Source organism: Pelobates fuscus, chromosome 4 (assembly GCF_036172605.1).
Source record: "Pelobates fuscus isolate aPelFus1 chromosome 4, aPelFus1.pri, whole genome shotgun sequence".
NCBI lineage: Eukaryota > Metazoa > Chordata > Amphibia > Anura > Pelobatidae > Pelobates > Pelobates fuscus.
Genome location: NC_086320.1, coordinates 228,198,963 through 228,220,693, shown reverse-complemented (window position 1 = coordinate 228,220,693; position 21,731 = coordinate 228,198,963). Strand labels below are relative to the sequence as shown.

Here is a 21,731-nt window from a genome sequence, read left to right as displayed (position 1 = left end):
CGGCTTTAACACTCTGAGTGACTGGGAATCTCTTTGTTGCCTTAACGTGTTGGGATTGCTGATCATGTTCCAGAGCACCAGTGGCTGCTGGGATTGAGTGCGGTTCCTATAATCATCTTTGCAGTAAATGTATTGCAATCTTATCCTAATTAAAATGAATTTATGAGAGACTTTGAGTTTTTCCTCTTTACCATTGTTCAGTTTTGGTTAAATGTTCTTTCTCCTGTATGAAAGGGTTTTTTAACACCAGCTATCCAAAAATGATTAAACCAAAAAGGTTCATATCTAAACGTTACTTCATGTCAGCCAGCAAAATTGTTAATACAGATGTAAACAGGCAGCTCAGTAGCTGGTGTCAAAATGATCCTTCAGTTAAGGTCAGCATGGCAGTAAATGCTCACAAACATAATGCAATGAATAGTTCAACAACAGCTAGAGATTGGTGATGCAACAAAAAACATATAAAATATTTGAAAATGTATCTTAACAAAATATGTTGCAATGTGACAGCATATGTGATTTTTTTCATTACATTTATATTCCTCACTATGGAACAGTGCTTTTCTGTTTTACTTACTTCTTTTTCAAGTGCTTTATTATGAAAAAGAAGTGATATTCTTTGGATATCTTCAGATTTCAGCCACTGTCTGTAAAATAAAATATTGGGGAAAAAACCCCCACAAAATCAACATATATCGAATGAACAATCATAGCATACATGGCACCCACACAGTAACAATATAAACAACTCAGATCCAGTGCTTGATCTAATTTCTACTTTTTGCATCATCAAAATTATTTATAACTAGCCTTCCTTCCTTCTGATTGTGTCTACCTAGAATTCTTAATTTTTTTTCTTATTGCTGGTATAGTGTATAGAACATTTACATTTACAGTAGTAGTAGTAATATTTCTTTTTTTTTTTTTTTTTCATTTGCTCCCACTGCTTACCATTTGGCATGGTGTGGTATAATACATTATGGTCCCTGGTGGTCTGGTGCAAAGTGGTCTGCACCACTATGGGTGCATATGGAGATGAAGCTAGGTGCATTGCTTAAGGGCAATGATAAATGTTCAATTATTATGACCCCATTCATGTGCAATGTAGTATGTCTTATAGGGGGTGTAGTGAGCTATGTGACATTAAGAGCAAGAAGATGGCTGCTGCATATTTTATGAGACATGTGCTTTAGGGAGGAAGTGACCTATAGGTGGCCTAGTGAGCACTGTGACGTTGAGTGAATAAAGATAGGTGCCGCATAGAGATGACCATTCTGTATTGGTTATGTTACCTCTGTGGGTGGATACTAGATGGGAAGTTATTTAATATGTTACCTCTAACTAGAGAGCAGTTTCATGATTGGGTCAGAAGAAGCAAGGTGTCTTTAGAGGTGCCCATGTACATCCATTTAACATGTGGCCAAGAACTCACCTCATAGTTCTGTGTGTTATGCAGATACAATTATCCCGTGTAAGCTGCAGAATCTCCATGAATAGAGCTAAGTAGATTTCTTACCTGATTGTATTGTTTATAGCAGTGTGAGTTTTTAAGTATTTGTTTTGTGCTTTATAATTGTATTCCCACTAAAGTTTTCTTTATACTTTCATCAAAACATTGCCTCTTGTCTGTTCATTCAAAATATTCACTAATATACAGGGAGTGCAGAATTATTAGGCAAGTTGTATTTTTGAGGATTAATTTTATTATTGAACAACAACCATGTTCTCAATGAACCCAAAAAACTCATTAATATCAAAGCTGAATATTTTTGGAAGTAGTTTTTAGTTTGTTTTTAGTTATAGCTATTTTAGGGGGATATCTGTGTGTGCAGGTGACTATTACTGTGCATAATTATTAGGCAACTTAACAAAAAACAAATATATACCCATTTCAATTATTTATTTTTACCAGTGAAACCAATATAACATCTCAACATTCACAAATATACATTTCTGACATTCAAAAACATAACAAAAACAAATCAGTGACCAATATAGCCACCTTTCTTTGCAAGGACACTCAAAAGCCTGCCATCCATGGATTCTGTCAGTGTTTTGATCTGTTCACCATCAACATTGCGTGCAGCAGCAACCACAGCCTCCCAGACACTGTTCAGAGAGGTGTACTGTTTTCCCTCCTTGTAAATCTCACATTTGATGATGGACCACAGGTTCTCAATGGGGTTCAGATCAGGTGAACAAGGAGGCCATGTCATTAGATTTTCTTCTTTTATACCCGTTCTTGCCAGCCACGCTGTGGAGTACTTGGACGCGTGTGATGGAGCATTGTCCTGCATGAAAATCATGTTTTTCTTGAAGGATGCAGACTTCTTCCTGTACCACTGCTTGAAGAAGGTGTCTTCCAGAAACTGGGAGTTGAGCTTGACTCCATCCTCAACCCGAAAAGGCCCCACAAGCTCATCTTTGATGATACCAGCCCAAACCAGTACTCCACCTCCACCTTGCTGGCGTCTGAGTCGGACTGGAGCTCTCTGCCCTTTACCAATCCATCCATCTGGCCCATCAAGACTCACTCTCATTTCATCAGTCCATAAAACCTTAGAAAAATCAGTCTTGAGATATTTCTTGGCCCAGTCTTGACGTTTCAGCTTGTGTGTCTTGTTCAGTGGTGGTCGTCTTTCAGCCTTTCTTACCTTGGCCATGTCTCTGAGTATTGCACACCTTGTGCTTTCGGGCACTCCAGTGATGTTGCAGCTCTGAAATATGGCCAAACTGGTGGCAAGTGGCATCTTGGCAGCTGCACGCTTGACTTTTCTCAGTTCATGGGCAGTTATTTTGCGCCTTGGTTTCTCCACACGCTTCTTGCGACCCTGTTGACTATTTTGAATGAAACGCTTGATTGTTCGATGATCACGCTTCAGAAGCTTTGCAATTTTAAGAGTGCTGCATCCCTCTGCAAGATATCTCACTATTTTTGACTTTTCTGAGCCTGTCAAGTCCTTCTTTTGACCCATTTTGCCAAAGGAAAGGAAGTTGCCTAATAATTATGCACACCTGATATAGGGTGTTGATGTCATTAGACCACACCCCTTCTCATTACAGAGATGCACATCACCTAATATGCTTAATTGGTAGTAGGCTTTCGAGCCTATACAGCTTGGAGTAAGACAACATGCATAAAGAGGATGATGTGGTCAAAATACTCATTTGCCTAATAATTCTGCACACAGTGTATATATATATGATTGACCAGTATACCTTTTATTATTTATTTATTTTTATATAAAGAATTTACTTAATTTACCATTACACTAGTTCACTTGGCAGATGAGTGAGTCTCTGTAACTGCTGTTTCAGTTGGCATGGCGGCACAGCATGCATGGCACACCTTTCTATCCTGTGCCCAAAGCACATGTAAAGTGATATGCTCCATGTGGCCATCCTCTAGTTTTGCCACATGGAGCAACATGGGTGCGGCACTCAGTCAATGAGTAACAACCAAACAATGGAGGGGTGGGTGGAGAAAGTGATAAATCGACTAAGTGCAGGCGGGCAACTGTCAGGAGATCACTCCCAACCTCCACTAAAAATATACAAAAATTGAATAGAATATCAGAAAAACAGGGCACCACAATCACTTAAAAATCTTTTAAAATTAAATCTGGAGATTCCCATAAAAGGAAACAATCAGTAGAGATAAAACATCCACTTTATTGTAAGTAAAACCACAAAGACAAGCAATGGCACATTGCATGTGCAAAATTGCAAAATATACAAAAATATATACAAAAGCCAAACTTGTCCAAGAGCCCTTAGGAATAGCAGCTTTAAACCAACATGATACTTAAATGATAATAATAGTGCATGTGCTAAAGTGCAAGAGTGGAAAGTGCTTACGCCACTCTTTCACTGGCTGCAGACCCACAATACACGACCTGTGCTAAAATGCTAAAAATATACAGTATACATGTAAAAAAGACTGCTATACCAAAATGCAGGGTTCTTGCTGGTGCTCTACGCGTTTCATCAATCCGACTTCCTCAGGAGTTCTAACTTCTTCCCGGTACTCTCTTCTTTTAAATCCACTGCTCTGTGCGTCTTTCAGTGATTGCGCATGCGCAGATCACGTTGGACGCACCGTCATACGTAATGACGTGCGGGCGACCGCTGTGCGCATGCTCAGTCAATGAGTGACTCTGGCTGCTGCGCTCTGAGTAACAGGGAAGAAAGTGAGCTGCACACAAAATAAGTGCAGACAACAGCCCTCTATCTATGTAGTGAGGGTGTACACCGTCAGACAGGAAGTCATTTTGATTTTCGTGCTGGCCATTCACACTTCACAGTCAAATGTGTTGCACCAGGCTCAGATTATCTGGCTCTGAATCAAAAGGCACTACAACATATAGGACCATGAACAGGGCTCGAGTCCTGCAGGAACGCGTTGGAACGGCGTTCCTGCACTTTCTTTTGAGCAAGAACGCCGTTCCCGCTGTTGCTGCAGGACTCCTGCCGCTCCTAAATGCCCCCGTGTTCCCCCTGTCATGGGGGGCCCAAGAGGTGGCCTAATGGCCACCTGCTGGACCCCACCGGTGGGCGTCTCTCTCTCTGTCACACACGGCGAGGGAGCTGTGTCCTCTCTGCTCCCTTGCGCCGCGCGCCGTTTGCTGATGCTGGGAGCCGGAATATGATGTCATATTCTGGCTCCCAGCATCAGCAGACAGCCTGCGCGGCGCGAGGGAGCAGAGAGCACACAGCTCCCTCGCCGCGTGTGACAGAGAGAGAGTCGCCCGCCCCACTGAACCCCAGGAACATGTCCACGCCAGCTCTCCAGGTAGGGAGGCTGGGTGGACATTTTTTATTTAAAAAACAAACAAACAATTTCTGTGTGTGTGTGTGTGAGTGTCTGAGTATCTGTGTGTCTGTGAATGTATGTGTGTGTGTGACTGAATGTATGTATGTGTGTCTGTGAATGTATGTGTGTGTCTGAATGTATGTGTGTGTCTGTGAATGTTTGTGTGTGTCTGAATGTATGTGTGTAACAAAATAGAAAAGTCGAGGCACTCCAAGGTACAAATCAGGCAATTTTATTGAACCCACTCCATCGCAACGTTTCGACCTACACGGTCTTTGTCAAGCTTGACAAAGACCGTGTAGGTCGAAACGTTGCGATGGAGTGGGTTCAATAAAATTGCCTGATTTGTACCTTGGAGTGCCTCGACTTTTCTATTTTGTTATTCAGCATTTTGGTCTCTGGTACTGAGACTGTCTGAGTTGCACCCAGCTACATACTGCTTAAAGGGATAGAGTGCAGTTCCACACCCTACCATAACTACTTCTGAATGTATGTGTGTGTCTGACTGTGAATATATGTATGTGTGTGTGTCTGAATGTATGTGTGTGTCTGTGTGACTGTGAATGTATGTATATGTGTGTGTGTGTGTCGGTGAATGTTTGTGTGTGTCTGAATGTGTGTGTGTGTGTGACTGTGTCTGAATGTATGTGTGTATCTGTGAATGTATGTGTGTGTGTGACTGTGAATGTATGTATGTGTGTGTGTCTGTGAATGTTTGTGTGTGTCTGAATGAATGTATGTGTGTGTCTGTGAATGTATGTGTGTGTGTGACTGTGAATGTATGTATGTGTGTGTGTCTGTGAATGTTTGTGTGTGTCTGAATGTATGTGTGTGTCTGTGAATGTATGTGTGTGTGTGACTGTGAATGTATGTGTGTGTCTGTGAATGTTTGTGTGTGTCTGAATGTATGTGTGTGTCTGTGAATGTATGTGTGTCTGTGACTGTATGTGTGTGTGTGTGACTGAATGTAAGTGTGTGTCTGTGAATGTGTGTGTGTCTGTGAATGTGTGTGTGTCTGTGAATGTGTGTGTGTCTGAATGTTTGTGTGTGTCTGTGAATGCTTGTGTGTGTCTGTGAATGTATGTGTGTGTCTGTGAATATATGTGTGTGTCTGTGACTGTGAATGTATGTGTGTGTGTGACTGAATGTAAGTGTGTGTGTCTGTGAATGTGTGTGTGTCTGTGAATGTGTTTGTGTGTGTGTCTGTGAATGTATGTGTGTCTGTGAATGTATGTGTGTGTCTGTGAATGCATGTGTGTGTCTGTGAACGTGTCTGAATGTGTGTGTGTCTGAATGTGTGTATGTGAATATGTGTGTGTCTGAGTGTGTGTGTGTCTGAGTGTGAGTGTCTGTGAGTGTATGTGCATGTGTCTGTGAGTGTATGTGTCTGAGTATGTGTGTGTCTGTAAGTGTGTGTGTCTGAGTGTATGTATGTGTTCTGTGAGAGTGTGTGTGTCTGTGAGTGTGTGTGTGTCTGTGAGTGTGTGTGTCTGTATGTGTGTGTCTGAGTGCATGTGTCTGTGAATGTGTGTGTGTGTCTCTGTGAATGTATGTGTATGTGTATGTGCGTGTGTCTGAGTATGTGTGTGCAGGAGTATATGTATATGTGTGTCTCTGTGTGTGCACGCGTGTGTGTATATACACGAATACACGAGTGTATTTTATTATTTTTTTGGGGGGGGAGAGGGAATCTTGGGAGAGTTCCCACACTTTATTCCCCAGGACCCCTGACCAAGAATATGAATAAATATTCTAACAAAAATTCCAGACAAGGATTTTATATTTGTGGCTACTGTAAGGCTTGTCATTCTCTACCGAAAATTACAACATATTTTTAGAGTACGCACATTGGCAAAGACCATACTTCCTGTTACTCCACACACGCAGCATGTCTGCTCACATGTGGATGTGGGATGCAGTACATGGGAAGAACAGGAAAAAAGCTAGAGTTGGCTTTTTAGAGCACATGAATACCATCAGGAAACATGTTACACTTGGTTCCAAGTCACTGTAACCAGTGTCTAAAATGTGATCCCTGCCACGTGTCTTTTTCTATTAGTGAAGAGGTTGAATTAGATGAAAGAGGTGGTGATCTGATGATGAAGCTAAGGAGCAAGCAGGCCTTTAGGATACAAAGACTTCAAACATTACATCCCCGTGGGATGAATGTTGGTTTTCATTTAGTATGTTTTCTCTAATTGTTATAGATACATTATTATAATTATTCTTTTTTTTCTGTGTTTCCTCCCTCCTCCTTAGCTTCTCTATTTATAAGGTTGAATACAATTATATAAATATACATTATTCCCATTATCCTCTGTATTTTGTGATAGATTTATATATTTTAACCAATACATTCTAGAGAAGATACCATTTATGTATATTGTTAATACTATTTGTATTTCTTGGTTTTTATTATTCTTGCCAGTTTAGTCATAGAGATTCATTTTAATTATATCTTAAGGTTTATGGATTTTAATTTTTTTTATTAATAATTGGGTCACATTTTTATATGTTGCATATCTCTATATTTGCAATTTTGCACCTTAATGTGTATTAGACTTACCTATACTGTATTTATAATTGTTGTTTATCTTTTTCCCTTTAACTGTTTTATTGACTTTCTATCGAACTTATGGACTATATGAACTTCTGGATTAAGACCATACTATTACGGTGTAGAGGATTAGCACCTCTCTAAAAAGACACTTGTGAGAATATTATAACCAACATATGATGCCTTAAATAGGTCTACAATAGATAGATACATTTAAAAAATGGGATAGAATATAGAGTATATATATATATTTGTATTTTAGGTCTCTTTTCTATCCCATAAAAAATGGGATAGAAAAGAGACCCAAAATACAAATAAATACAAAATAAGATAGTAGAATAATAAAAAGTAAATTGTGTCTCCCCACGCCCAACCATGGCCAATGGGTGGGTGGTATCATTAAAATTAATTAGTGTCTCTCCACTTGTGATAAGTAGATGGTAGCTTTTTTAATAAACCAGGGATGTCTCCACCAGCCCCTATCAATAGGCAGCAGCTGGTGGCTCCAATATTGGTAAGATAAATAGTGTTCCCCTAAGCCCTCTAAATAGTAGTGTTACCCCTAGCCCCCACCCATGGGCGGCAGGTGAGGTTTTAATATTGGTCACATGGGTAAGAAGTGTCACAATACATATCCCTGAATCAAATAAAGGTGATAAAAACTATAGGCCTAAATAATTAAGCCCTAATAGCCCTACCAGCTTCAGATTGCAGAAAAAGACAGAAAAAATAAAAACTACAAAATAATAAAAAATATTCCATGTGAGCCCAAGTGTGCTTGGCTCAATATGAGCTTACAAGGTGGGGAAACATCTTTATAAGAGCTTTCTCATTCTATGTAGGCTCTGTTGGAGTTCTCGGATCGATTGGCTTACAAGTCAATTAATCAGAACACTGACTAATATTTGCTTAGCGTAGGAAGATTTCCCATGTTATGAAAAGAAAATTGAACAGTGACACTAATTCAGAACAGTAATTCCTCCCTTAATCCCCACTCAGCATAGTTGGGCATATGCCCTACCTGATGAGCAGTTGATGAGGCTTGTATGAACTCTGCCATTGGTCCACTTCTGACTCAACCACTGGTATTAAACAGTCTGAGGTGTTAGAAATGCCATTGTCCATTCTTCTTGACCCAACCATGGGAAGCAGGTGGTGGCTTGTTTGGTCATCTGGTTTGTTTGAGTTTTTTAAAATATGTGTGAATCCCATATGTTAAAAAAAGATTCACATATATGAATCAACAATTCTAAACCAGACAACAGATTATTATGTTATTATTTTTAAACAGATGGTTCTGGATGAATAAAACACTGCAAAATATCCAAATTTCAACTTAGATTGCCATTAATGAATATACAAATTCCACATTCCGAATACATATGATCCTTAATGAATAACTGCAGCAGCCTTCTCACACACAGGCAAAACTCACAACCTCCCCCACACTCAACACATACAGCCTTCCCATGTGAAATACTACAAGTAGATTCTACTCACATCTTTCATCACACACATTTAGAATTACCACCAACAACTTTTCAACACATAGTGTGGCAGGTTTTGAGGAAAGACAAAGAGAAATGTTAGTTAGGATGACGATGACAGAAGTGAAAAGAAAATGGCAAGTAAACAGAGGGAAAGAGAGAGTTAATTTGAGAACAAAGACAATTGAAGTATGAAATGGATTGAAACAAACTGAAAAAGAGAGAACGGGACAAAGAAAGAAGAAAGACTGTCAAATTGAGAAAGGTGTGAAAGAGATTGAAGGGAGATGTAGGAAACACAAATAGGTGGTAAACTGGATTTTTTGCATAGGGTGGTTAAGACTTTGCACCAGCCCTAATTATTGTATCACAGCACTAATTTGTAGGAGACCATCTTTAAATGTCCATGGGGTTCAGATCAGAAAAATGATGGACATCAAATCATTCCAAAATTTACTTTTTTTCATATGAAATGGAAAGCCATGCTACACATCTTCTTCAAAATATGATAAATGAAGGTTACAGAAGTGTCACAATACATATCCCTGAATCAAATAAAGGTGATTAAAACTATAGGCCTAAAAAATTAAGCCTGCGCTCAAACTCTTACTGTTCGTGGGCGGCAGTAGAATAAATCATCCCAAACACATAGAACAAAGGCTAAGGATAAAAAAAACGTTACCTGCACACTATCCTACATCTTTATGCACATATGCAAAACTCCAATGGCCATTAAAGTGCAAGCTCATCTTCCCCATCAAAGCAGAACTACACGTACGATTCATCTGCTACTTTCAGCTAAAGGTAAAACATTTCTAATGAGACAGAAATTAATATTTTTTATAAACCCCTATACACTTATTAACCCTTAACAGAGTGCACATGGTGTGGGTAGCAGCACTGTCTGCTGTTACCTGATACCCCCTCTAGTGCACGTAATAATGCTGACCCACTGTGTCATTCTGAAATCATGATACCGGCCCATTTTGTTATGGGTTTTAGTTCAATATTCTTTAATTTCCTGTTATTATGGTTATTGACTCAGCTTCTTCATTGTTCATTTTAACTTCTGTTATCCTCAACCTTGGCACTTTTTTCATGCGGTTGTCTTTTCGGTATCCATTGACTATTCTGCAATTGTCTTTAGGTGTGTTTCAACTTTCTATAGGCTATATATTAAATTTGGTAATTCTATGAACCAGTAATACATGTATCCATTATACCATTCTGTTGTGAAATTACCTCCATGAAGTTGTTATGGTGTGATGAGGTCATGGGTGTCAGCTTACCTGAAGAAGTTAAACTGTTTATAAATGATTTAACCTCAAAGCCTTAAATTCAGCTTCTAATCACTCTGCCCATTTCACTTCTGTTCCAGTAAGAGGCTTCAATCATGATAACACACAAAGCCTATCAGTTATTATTATTAGCATTTATATAGTGCCAGCAAATTCTGCAACACTTGTATATTTGAAGATGAAGAAAGCCCTGCTAATCTTGCCCAGGTACACTTACTCAGTGGTGTATCCTGGTTTTGTGCTGCCCTAGGCAGAACAAAACTCAGGCGTCCCCCCCCGCGCGCCACCCCCACCCAACCTTTACCCCGCCCCGCATTCTAAATACACACACACACATTCACTGACAGATACGCATACACTAGCTAACAGAAACACACACACTAATAGACAAACTCACACTCAGTAACAGACAAACTCACACTCAGTAACAGACAAACTCACACTCAGTAACAGACAAACTCACACTCACTAACAGACACTCACTAACAGACACTCACTAACAGACACTCACTAACAGACACTCACTAACAGACACTCTCTCACTCACTAGCAGACACAAACTAGCAGACACACACACTAACATACACACACACTCACAGGCAAACACACACACACACTCACAGGCAAACACACTAACAGACACACACACTCACTAACGGACACACTCACACTCACTAACAGACACACTCACACTCACTAACAGACACACACACTCACACTCACTAACAGACACACACACTCACACTCACTAACAGACACACACACTCACACTCACTAACAGACACACACACACTAACACTCACTAACAGACACACAGTGGCTTTTTTTTTAACTTTAACCCCATCAGCCTCCTTACCTTTGGGAATGCTGGGGGGGGGCTTCTTTTTTCCCTGGTGGTCCAGTGGCTGCTGGGCGGGCGGGCGGCGCTGATGGGCGGGCGGCGAGGGAGCACTTGAGGGAGCACATTGAGGCTGGGAGGCGGAGCCGGAATATGACGTCATATTCCGGCTCCCAGCCTCACTGTGCGGCGCGCGAGGGAGCTGAGCAGACAGCTCAAAGGAAGTGCTCCCTCGCCGCCCGCCCAGCAGCGCCGCCCGACCGCCCAGCATGTCTGTTAACCGCAAGGCTAACAAGACATTTGCCTTGGGCATTTGGGGGGCGGCTTTTTTTGCCGCCCCCTGGAAAATGCCGCCCAAGGCAAATGCCTTGTTTGCCTCACGGCTAATACGCCCCTGCACTTACTAGTAAGGTGATCTGACTAATATTAATATTAAAATCTGGGTTTCCCAGTTCTATATGACATTACCACTGCACTAACCTCTGATATACAATTTTCTGAGAACTTTTTTTTAAATGAAGTGTCAAAATGCTCTTAGTTGCATAGCCTATGGAATGTACCGTATTTTTCGCTCCATAAGACGCACTTTTTTTCCCCTCAAAAGTGAGGGGAAATGTCTGTGCGTCTTATGGAGCGAATATGAAGCTTTACTTACCTGTCTTGCAGCGTTGGCCGGCAGCACAGGGCGCACCGCGGTAGTGGAACTTGAATTTCATGTTCCGGTTTCCGGCGGGACTGAAAGGAAGTGTGCACAAGCTGAGTGCGCACTTCCTTTCAGTCCCGCCGGAAACCGGAACATGAAATTCAAGTTCCACTACCGCGGTGCGCCCTGTGCTGCTGGCCAACGCTACAAGACAGGTAAGTAATTATGGGACAAGGGGAGGGGGACAGTAAGGGGAGGGGGATGAAGTCTATGGAGGGGGGATGAAGTCTATGGGGAGGGGGGGATGAAGTCTATGGGGAGGGGGGGATGAAGTCTATGGGGAGGAGGGGGATGAAGTCTATGGGGAGGGGGGGGATGAAGTCTATGGGGAGGGGGGGGATGAAGTCTATGGGGAGGGGGGGGATGAAGTCTATGGGGAGGGGGGGGATGAAGTCTATGGGGAGGGGGGGGATGAAGTCTATGGGGAGGGAGGGGATGAAGTCTATGGGGAGGGGGGGATGAAGTCTATGGGGAGGGGGGGATGAAGACTATGGGGAGGGGGGAGATAAGGTCTATGGGGAGGGGGTGGATGAAGACTATGGGGATGGGGGGATGAAGACTATGGGGAGGGGGTGGATGAAGACTATGGGGAGGGGGTGGATGAAGACTATGGGGAGGGGGTGGATGAAGACTATGGGGAGGGGGTGGATGAAGTCTATGGGGAGGGGGTGGATGAAGACTATGGGGATGGGGGGATGAAGACTATGGGGAGGGGGTGGATGAAGACTATGGGGAGGGGGTGGATGAAGTCTATGGGGAGGGGGTGGATGAAGTCTATGGGGAGGGGGTGGGTGAAGACTATGGGGAGGGGGTGAGTGAAGACTATGGGAGAGAGGAGAAGACTATGGGAGGGGGGGACACTATGGGACAGGGGAGAAAAAAAATATTCTGTACAAACTGTCCCATAGTAAGAAACACTATGGGACAGTTTGTTCAGAATATTTTTTTTCTGGGTTTCTTCCTCTAAAAACTAGGTGCGTCTTATGGTGAGGTGCGTCTTATGGAGCGAAAAATACGGTACTTTCTACAAATATATACTTTTGGATTCTGTGACTATTATTTAAATTGTAATCTCGGCATGCCAAATTTTGCACGGTGTTATCTTTAAAACCATAATTCACTCCATGCAGTATTTGTTTTACAACTTCTAACATTAATTAAAACCATAGACATATTGGGCATTTCAACTATCAGAACTAATTGGTGAATTCATTTAGAGTTAGTTTTCTTTGCTTGGACTTGGTGCGTAGAAATGATTGCATGTAAAACTGAGAATACTTGTGCTCTTTTTATTTTTTCTCTATTTATTTTCTTAAATTTAGTTCATATTTAACCCCTTAGGGACCGGACTGTTTTTGCGATGTTGTACATTTGCGACCAGGCATCTTTTTGACACTTTTGTGGTGTTTGTGTTTAGCTGTAGTTTTCCGCTCTCTCATTTACTGTTCCCATACAAATTATATATTGTTTTTTTTCAGGACAAAAGGGGCTTTCTTTACATACCATTATTTATATAATCTCATGTTATTTAATTAAAAAAAAAATGAAAAAATATGATGAAAAATTGAAAAAAAATACATGTTTTTTGACTTTTATGTGAAGAATCTTTTACTCATCTACAAAAGCGAATGAAAAAAACTGCTAAATAGATTCAAAATGTTGTCCTGAGTTTAAAAATACCCAGTGTTTACATGCTTTTTGCTATTTTTTTGCATGTTATAGGGCTATAAGTACAAGTAGGATATTGCGGTTTCAAAACATACATTTTTAAAATGTATCAATAGTGACATTGTAACACTAGTATCTGTCATAAATCTCTGAATACCACCCCACATGTACATATTTTTTTTTAAAGTAGACAACCCAAGGTATTCAATATGGGGTATGTCCAGACTTTTTTAGTAGCCACTTAGTCGCAAACACTGGCCAAAGTTAGCGTTCATATTTGTTTGTGTGTGAAAAAAGTAAAAAACTAAATTGAACGCTAATTTTGGCCAGTGTTTGTGACTAAGTGGCTACTAAAAAAGACTGGACATACACCATTTGTAAAACATTGGGTTGTCTTCTTTTGCAAATGGTATGCCATCATGGGGGTAATTCTCATTCCTCGGCTACCATAAGCTCTCAAAGGCAACGTAACCAACCTGGCCATTTTTAATGTAAACATATTTGACCCATATATTGGACCCTGTAACTTTCAAAAATGCTCTAAAACCTGTACATGGGGGGTACTGTTATACTCAGGAGACTTTGCTGAACACAAATATTAGTGTTTCAAAACTTGAAAATGTATCACAACAATTATATCATCAGTAAAAGTGCTGTTTGTGTGTGAAAAATTTAAAAAAAGTCACTTTCACTGACAATATCATCGCTGTGATATGATTTACTGTTTTGAATCACTAATATTTGTGTTCAGCTAAATCTCCCGAGTAAAACAGTACCCCCCATGTACAGGTTTTAGGGTGTCGTAGAACGTTACAGGGTAAAATACAGTGCTAACAAATTAAATTCTCTGGACTTTCGACCTGGGTTGGCAGGCAGGTCCCTTAAATTGCAATCAATAAAATTACTTAATTATGTAAAAATATTACATAAATACACATGTAGAATTTAAATATATATGCATATTTATATATTTGAAGTCTACGTGTATATTTATATAATTATTTATGTAATTTTGTATATGGACATATGTATATTTCATATTCTTTTTATTTATTTATATATACATAGATATATATACAATTTCATTCTAAGTGTATTTTGATATAAATATATATATATATTAATATCAAAATACAGTTAGAATAAAATTTCATATAGAAAAATATTTTTTTATTTTTATTATTATTTTTAAATTTTTTTATTTAATTTAAATTACTTATTATTTGTATTTTATAATAATATATATATATATACAATATATATAGTTATATATATTATATATATATATATATATACATGTGTAATTTAATTATAAGTGTATTTTTATATTAATATATGTACATATTAATATAAATACACTTAGTATGACATTATATATATGATATATAGACGTATATAATTAGAATTTTTTTATTAACTTTAACTTCATTTTTTTTAATGATTTTACAGTTGCAGGGAGACTGCCTGTCAGCACAGGCAGTCCCCCTGCAGGCAGACACATGGACACCTATTGTGACCATGTGGTCGCCCTGTTGGGCTGCAGGCAGTCTCCCCACACCGGGACCAATGCCGATCGCCGCCGGGGGAACGACGGCGATCGGGTAAGTACATTGGACCATTAGGACGGTTCAGGACCGTCACCGGTCGGCAACGCAAAAATGCCGATGACGGTCCTGAACCGTCCTCGGTCCTTAAGGGGTTAATATTGCTTTATATATCCATATAGGGTATCAAAAGAAAACCCTACTTCTTCTTTACGGTTATGTATAATATATATGTTTGCTCTTAAACTGAAAGGGGTACATTGTTGTGGAATGAATGCATGGCAAAAACTGATAGAACGTGTAACAAACGTGTTCCATCTCTAAAAAGCCTTGGCCCTTAAGTGATTACATTTATTCATGTCAGAAAATGGAGCAGAGGAACTGCAGGACATGATCTATATACCAAAACTGCTTTGTTAAGCTAAAGTTGATTTGGTGCTTAGAATTTCCCTTCAAGTATCTAAATGAATAATTAATCCTAGTATCATCTTTTTATGTTTATTTCTATTAAGGTTTTGTGACTGATGGTTGAAAGCATTAGTTGAAATTAAATTACCCAGCTTGCTTTGCATATTGAATGTGTTTTATAAATAAGAGCAATATACAGGCAAATGCATTTTGCAGGCATTTGAAATGCACATATATGATTTCCCTGCTGAATATATTGAGGTCTGCATGGATCGAGCGCTTACACGTTACTGTACATTAACTATTAATATCTTGCAGAACTTGTCAACAATGACTTAAAAAACCAAGGGATCAGACTGACTAAAAACATCCAAGTAGGTTCTGTTTTTGGCAAATTGATGTAATTGAAGCTACACTATAGTTTTTGGATGTCAAAATAGTTTTAAAAAATGAGTTTGGTTGTTCTAATGAATCTCATTATATATTATAATTTTTCAGTTTTGTATCAGTGTAATGATAATAATAATCTTGAATCTTCTTAAACTCCTGTAATATTAACATTAAAAGTACTTGCAAACTGATTTTCACCATAAAGGAGATATTCAGAAGTCTAAAACTCAATTATTTGTAAATATCTTATTAAAACAACTTAAATGTAGAAAATCTAGCAAGTAAAAGTAGACATAATTTCTTCGACTGAGATTTGTAGTTTTCTTTCTTTTTTTCTTTTTTGCAATACTATAACAATAGATATGATGAGAAATCATTATAACAAGAATATTTTTAAAGTCATCATTATAAACCATGCATACTTATGGCACTGGAAATTTAGAAATCCATGGAAAATATTGCATATTGCATTGCCATTTTAGAACAAATGCTTTTTCTTTTCTTGTCTGGAAGCCAAATTTCATTTTCAGATTTCTTCTTTCTATTATCACTAAAAGTCTGTAATAGTATAAAATGTGAACAATCTGCAATGTTCTTTCTGTTCTTTTTAGCTTCCTTATACTTTGATCATGGTCTTTGAAACAAGACAAGGACCTACATAATACATCAAACAACAAGCATAGAACAGTCCAGGTAATACCTCACATGTATATGCTTTCAATTTTGAAAAAAAAATTGTTTTGTTTTTGTACTAAACATTCCCCCCCAACCTATGTTTTAGACATTCCACTTAATACATTTAGGGGCTAAATTAGTTCTATGTTTTTTTCCAGGTGTCGCAAGTATTTGTCATTGATAGATTGAAAGGTGACAAGTTATAATTATGTGACAATGTAAACATACTACACTAGTCTGGTTGTGTTTTACCTTAACTCACATGAATTATAAGCCAAGGTGAACATTTTTACATTTCACAACATGTCTTTAGACAAATGATGGTTTTGATTAGTGTTTCTGGTTTCTACATGTACATTTTGTTGTTTGCAAATCAGTTTCAATGTTATAAAATGTATCATCAGTATTGTATCAGTAGGGATTGAGACACTCCCCCTATGTACCCCGCTCACCTGATATAGGGACTTAAACCAGCCCCACAGGATATCATGGAATCGGGTCCGAGACACTCCAATGTATTCTACAACTTTATTGATATAAACAGCTTCCAATACTAATATATGTATTAGGCACCACGTGGTGCCGTAATTATGTATCTGGTGTCCAGGAAGGAGCAGTATCAAGCAGAAACATCAGTGGATGGTGAACTTGGCGGCTATTCCCAGGGGCGGACTGACCGGTCGGGCACTTTGGACATGGTCCGAGGGCCCGGCCGGGAGGGGGGCCCGCCATCAGGGGGCCCGGCCGCCCCTTTAAATGCTGCAGCCGCCTGAGCGCTCTCTTAAGAGCGCTCAGGCAGCTGCAGCTTCTCACCTCCCCTCCCCTGTAGCGTGGCCGAGCTGCACTCCGGTCCGCGGTGCCCGGCCGGAGTGATAGGAAGGTGCACACTCAGTGTGCACCTTCCTGTCAGTCCGGCCGGGTACAGGAAGCAGAAACTCCTGTTCCGCGCGGAACAGGAGTTTCTGTTTCCTGTACCCGGCCGGACTGACAGGAAGGTGCACACTCAGTGTGCACCTTCCTATCACTCCGGCCGGGCACCGCGGACCGGAGAGCAGCTCGGCCACGCTACAGGTGGGGGTGGGGGGGCAAAAAGAGAAGGGGAGGGGAGGGGGGCAAAAAGAGAAAGGGAGGGGGGGGGGGAAAGAGAGGGAGGGGGAGTAAGAAGAGAGAGAGGGGGGTAAGAAGAGAGGAGGGGGGGAGTAAGAAGAGAGGGGGAGTAAGAAGGGGGTAAGAAGAGGGGGAGGGGGGAGTAAGAAGGGGTAAGAAGAGGGGGAGGGGGAGTAAGAAGAGGGGGGAGGGAAGAGTAAGAAGAGGGGAGGGGGGTAAGAAGAGGGGGGAGGGGGTAAGAAGAGAGGGGGCGGGAGTAAGAAGGGGGTAAGAAGAGGGGGAGTGAGAAGAGGGGGAGGGGGAGTAAGAAGAGGGAGGATTAAGAAGAGGTTGGAGTAAGAAGAGGGGGAGGGGGGGGTAAGAAGAGGGGTAGGGGGAGTAAGAGGAGGGCAATTGCCCCCTCCCCTGTCCGCAGGCACCGTGTGGGCAGCCGGCAGGGTAGGGAGGAAGAGAGGACCTGGGAGCTCAGCCTGCAGCTCCTCTGGGTCCTTCTTGCACGAGCACAGATCGTTGCCGCGGTTACCACGGCAACGTTACGGCTCTGGCGAAAGTAAACTGTAGCCCTGGAGCTACGGGCTAGAGTTCACTCTCAACACTGTGGCCACCAGGGATTCCTGGTGGTTGCAGTGGTGAGAGTGAACTCTAGCCCCATAAACACACTACCCCCACACACCATACACATTCACACACTGCCCCCCATACACACACACTGCCCCCACACACACCATACACATTTACACACATTGCCTCACACACACATACACTGCCCACCCATACACACACAGCCCCCCATACTAACATTGCCACACACATACACAGCCCCCTCATACACACATTGCCCCACACACCCTACACATTCACACACTACACCCCCTCACACACACTACACCCCCTCACACACACTGAACCTTTCACACACACTGCACCCCTTACACATTGCACCACTGCTCCTATACCCTACAACAGCCTCATATCCCAGCAGACCCCAGGTAAGTTGTCAAACTGTTCTTAAACTGTTTGACTACTTACTCTGGGAGGGGGCCCGGCCCTCCTGGCACCATAACGACTACACAGAGCAGTAGTGGTTATTGTGCATGGATTATTTATTTAAATAATCTCCAAGTGCCCCAGCAGCCAGCAAGCCAGCCAGCCCACAGGCCAGTCAGCCAGCCCACAGGCCGGCCAGCCAGCCAGCCCACAGGCTGGCCAGTAGCCAGCCAGCCCACAGGCCACCAGTTAGGCTTACAGCCAGCAAGCCCACAGCCTGCCAACCGCAGCCAGCAAGCCCACAGCCTGCCGGCAGTAGCCAGCAAGCCCACAGCCTGCCAGCAAGCCCACAGCCTGCCAGCCAACAACAGTAATTAAGGTAAGAGGAGCCAACTTGGCCTAGGTATCAGCGAGCTATGTTGTGTTGCTATATTGTGAATAGGAACCAGAGTGTTGGAGAGACCCCCCTCCAGGCCCCATTAGACTCCATTGTAGTCTCTAATGGGACCTGGAGGAAATTCTTTCTAACACACTCTCTAAAGGACACTGAGATAGCCTCTGCTAGAATACTCCCCCCCTCCATGGCCCATTAGCCCTCAATTGTAGTCTCTACTGGGGCCTGGAGGCGACTGTTTCCAGCAGGGACACTGAGATGGCCTCTGCTAGAAAGACACCCCTCCATGGCCCATTAGCCCTCAATTGTAGTCTCTACTGGGGCCTTGAAGGGATTATTGCACTTTTGTTCCTTGTGTCTAAAGATTGTGTAGGGTGTGGCTGGACGGCGGGACATGGGTGGCGCTTGCTGCGGAGTATGGGTGGGACCTGTAAGGGGGCCCTTGATTTATTTTGCCCGGGGGCCCTGAGGGTTCTCAGTCCGCCCCTGGCTATTCCCAGATAAATCTATGGTACTGTGAGCCAGCTATACTGTTTTTACATATATTAGTATTGGAAGCTGTTTACATCAATAAAGTTGTGGAATACATTGGAATGCCTCGGACCCGATTCTGTGATATCCTGTGGGGCTAGTTTAAGTCCCTATATTAGGTGAGCGGGGTTTATAGGGGGAGCATCCCAATCCCTGCTGATACAATACAGCACAATCGGAGGATATATATTTTTGCCTCCTAGAATCCTAATTGGAACCTGCTATATTGCAAACGTTCTACCACAAGTATATTTGAACAAGGTGAGAGCTCCACATAGGGTGTATATGGTGGAGGTGATAATACACCATTTTAGTTTTTAGTTTTTTTTCCAGATTGCTATCTGACTATTAACCCCAGGAGTGCTGGAAGACTCAGAAGGAGAAAACTCCATGGGATTCTGTGGGATTCTTAAACTATTAAGAGATTGTTCCTATATATATATATATATATATATATATATATATATATATATATATTTCTGATATACTATTGGGTAATGCAAGATTTACATGCATAATTCTCAATACGTTTTAATAAGTTTTATTAAGTTCTGAATTTATTTTTCTTATATTAGTGCACTAACTCATCTTTTAATTATGCTTACAAATGGATAACTACGAAAGAAAAAGCAAAGTGTATTTGATAAAAGATAAGCATGAATACTATTAATAGTATAGACGTATGAGCTTTACAAATCCTGGGATCCTCTCTGGAAAAGCAAAATCAATTAGCAAAGGTATGTTTCTCCCACATTTAAAAATATTAATATAAAATAATCTGGAAATATGTATTCCTATATTTTTCTTATTAGTAATTTTAATGCCCTGGATTTCCAAAGTCATGTTTTCATCAATTTCCTGGGAGACTGCACTTACATACTATCCCAAGCTTTTGAAGCAACTAAAGATTATAAATTAGCTTTTCCATGTACCTGACCAAAAGAACACTCAAAACTCATAAATCTACAGATATTGCTGTCAAAAGCAAAATAAGGTAATTCTTGATAATTGGTTTGAGCTGTAGTGCAAGATTCTAACACAGTCTCAGCACGTCAATTGTCATTTGTTGTTTACAAGACAATGTGAAACATCCCATTATATTTAATAAAGAGGGACAGAGAATAAGAATTGTCCTCTTAATAAAATGATTTGCATGACTGAATGAAAAGCATGACAGGAACATACACAACTACAAGAAAATAATCAGATAGTGTGATATAAAAATACAGGGTTCATATTGTGGTTAGGCCCTGATTTCTCAACCAGAGGTATGCACACCAAAAGCAGGGGCTAAGCCAAGAGCTGGCCAGCTGGCCACCTTAGGCATCTCCTTACCTGCATGGCAGGTGCCTATTCTGCCCAAATACAGTGTCTGGGGGAAGGCTGTAGCCAGGTGGCAAAGGAACTGCTCCCTCACGCGGCTGCGGTGATGCTAAGAGCCGTGTTATGACCAGGGCCGGTGCTAGGATTTTTAGTTACACAGGCGAAGATGCATTTTGGCGCCCCCAACCCTCATTAAAAAATAAAAAAATGCATCTTCACCTGTGTGTCTTTCCTCCCAAGCCACAGGCACACAGGCATCATTTTTCAGTCACACAGTCAAAGTCATACAGGTACACTGGCATACAAAGACAGAAATAATCATACAGAGACATACAGTCAGAGACATACAAGCAGAGACATACAAGCAGAGACATACATGCATACAGAGACATGCAGGCATATAAAGACATACATGCATACAGAGGCATACCGTCATACAGACACATACATACAGACAGGCATACAGAAACATACATACAGAGACATACAGGCATGCAGACACATACATACATACATACATACATACAGGCATACAAAGACATACACACATACAGACACATGCATGTATACAGAGACATAACATCATACAGACACATACATATATACAGGCATACAGAGACATATAGGCATACAGACACATACATACATACAGAGGCATACAGACACATACATACATACATACATACATACAGAGGCATACCGTCATACAGACACATACATACATACAGAAAAATGCATACAAAGACATACAGGCATACAGAGACACACATACACACACATACGTACATACAGAGACATAAAGGCATACAGTTACATACATGCATACAGAGACATATATACAGACATTCAGAGACAAACATACATCCAGTTACATACATGCATACAGAGACATACAGAAACATACGTACAAGACATACAGGCATGCAGACACATACATACATACAGAGGCATACCGTCATACAGATACATACATACAGACAGGCATACAGAAACATACATACAAAGACA

The 21,731-nt window shown here is 41.0% G+C and overlaps 1 protein-coding gene across 1 annotated transcript in view; it reads right to left on the bottom strand.

Annotated features, from left to right (window-relative positions):
* Positions 1-21,731, bottom strand: part of ADCY2 (adenylate cyclase 2) — a 1,028,223-nt gene that overhangs the window by 221,311 nt on the left and 785,181 nt on the right. The window contains exon 13 of the mRNA XM_063451927.1: positions 578-647. Coding sequence (XP_063307997.1) covers positions 578-647 — 70 coding nt within the window. The remainder of the gene's footprint in view (positions 1-577; positions 648-21,731) is intronic.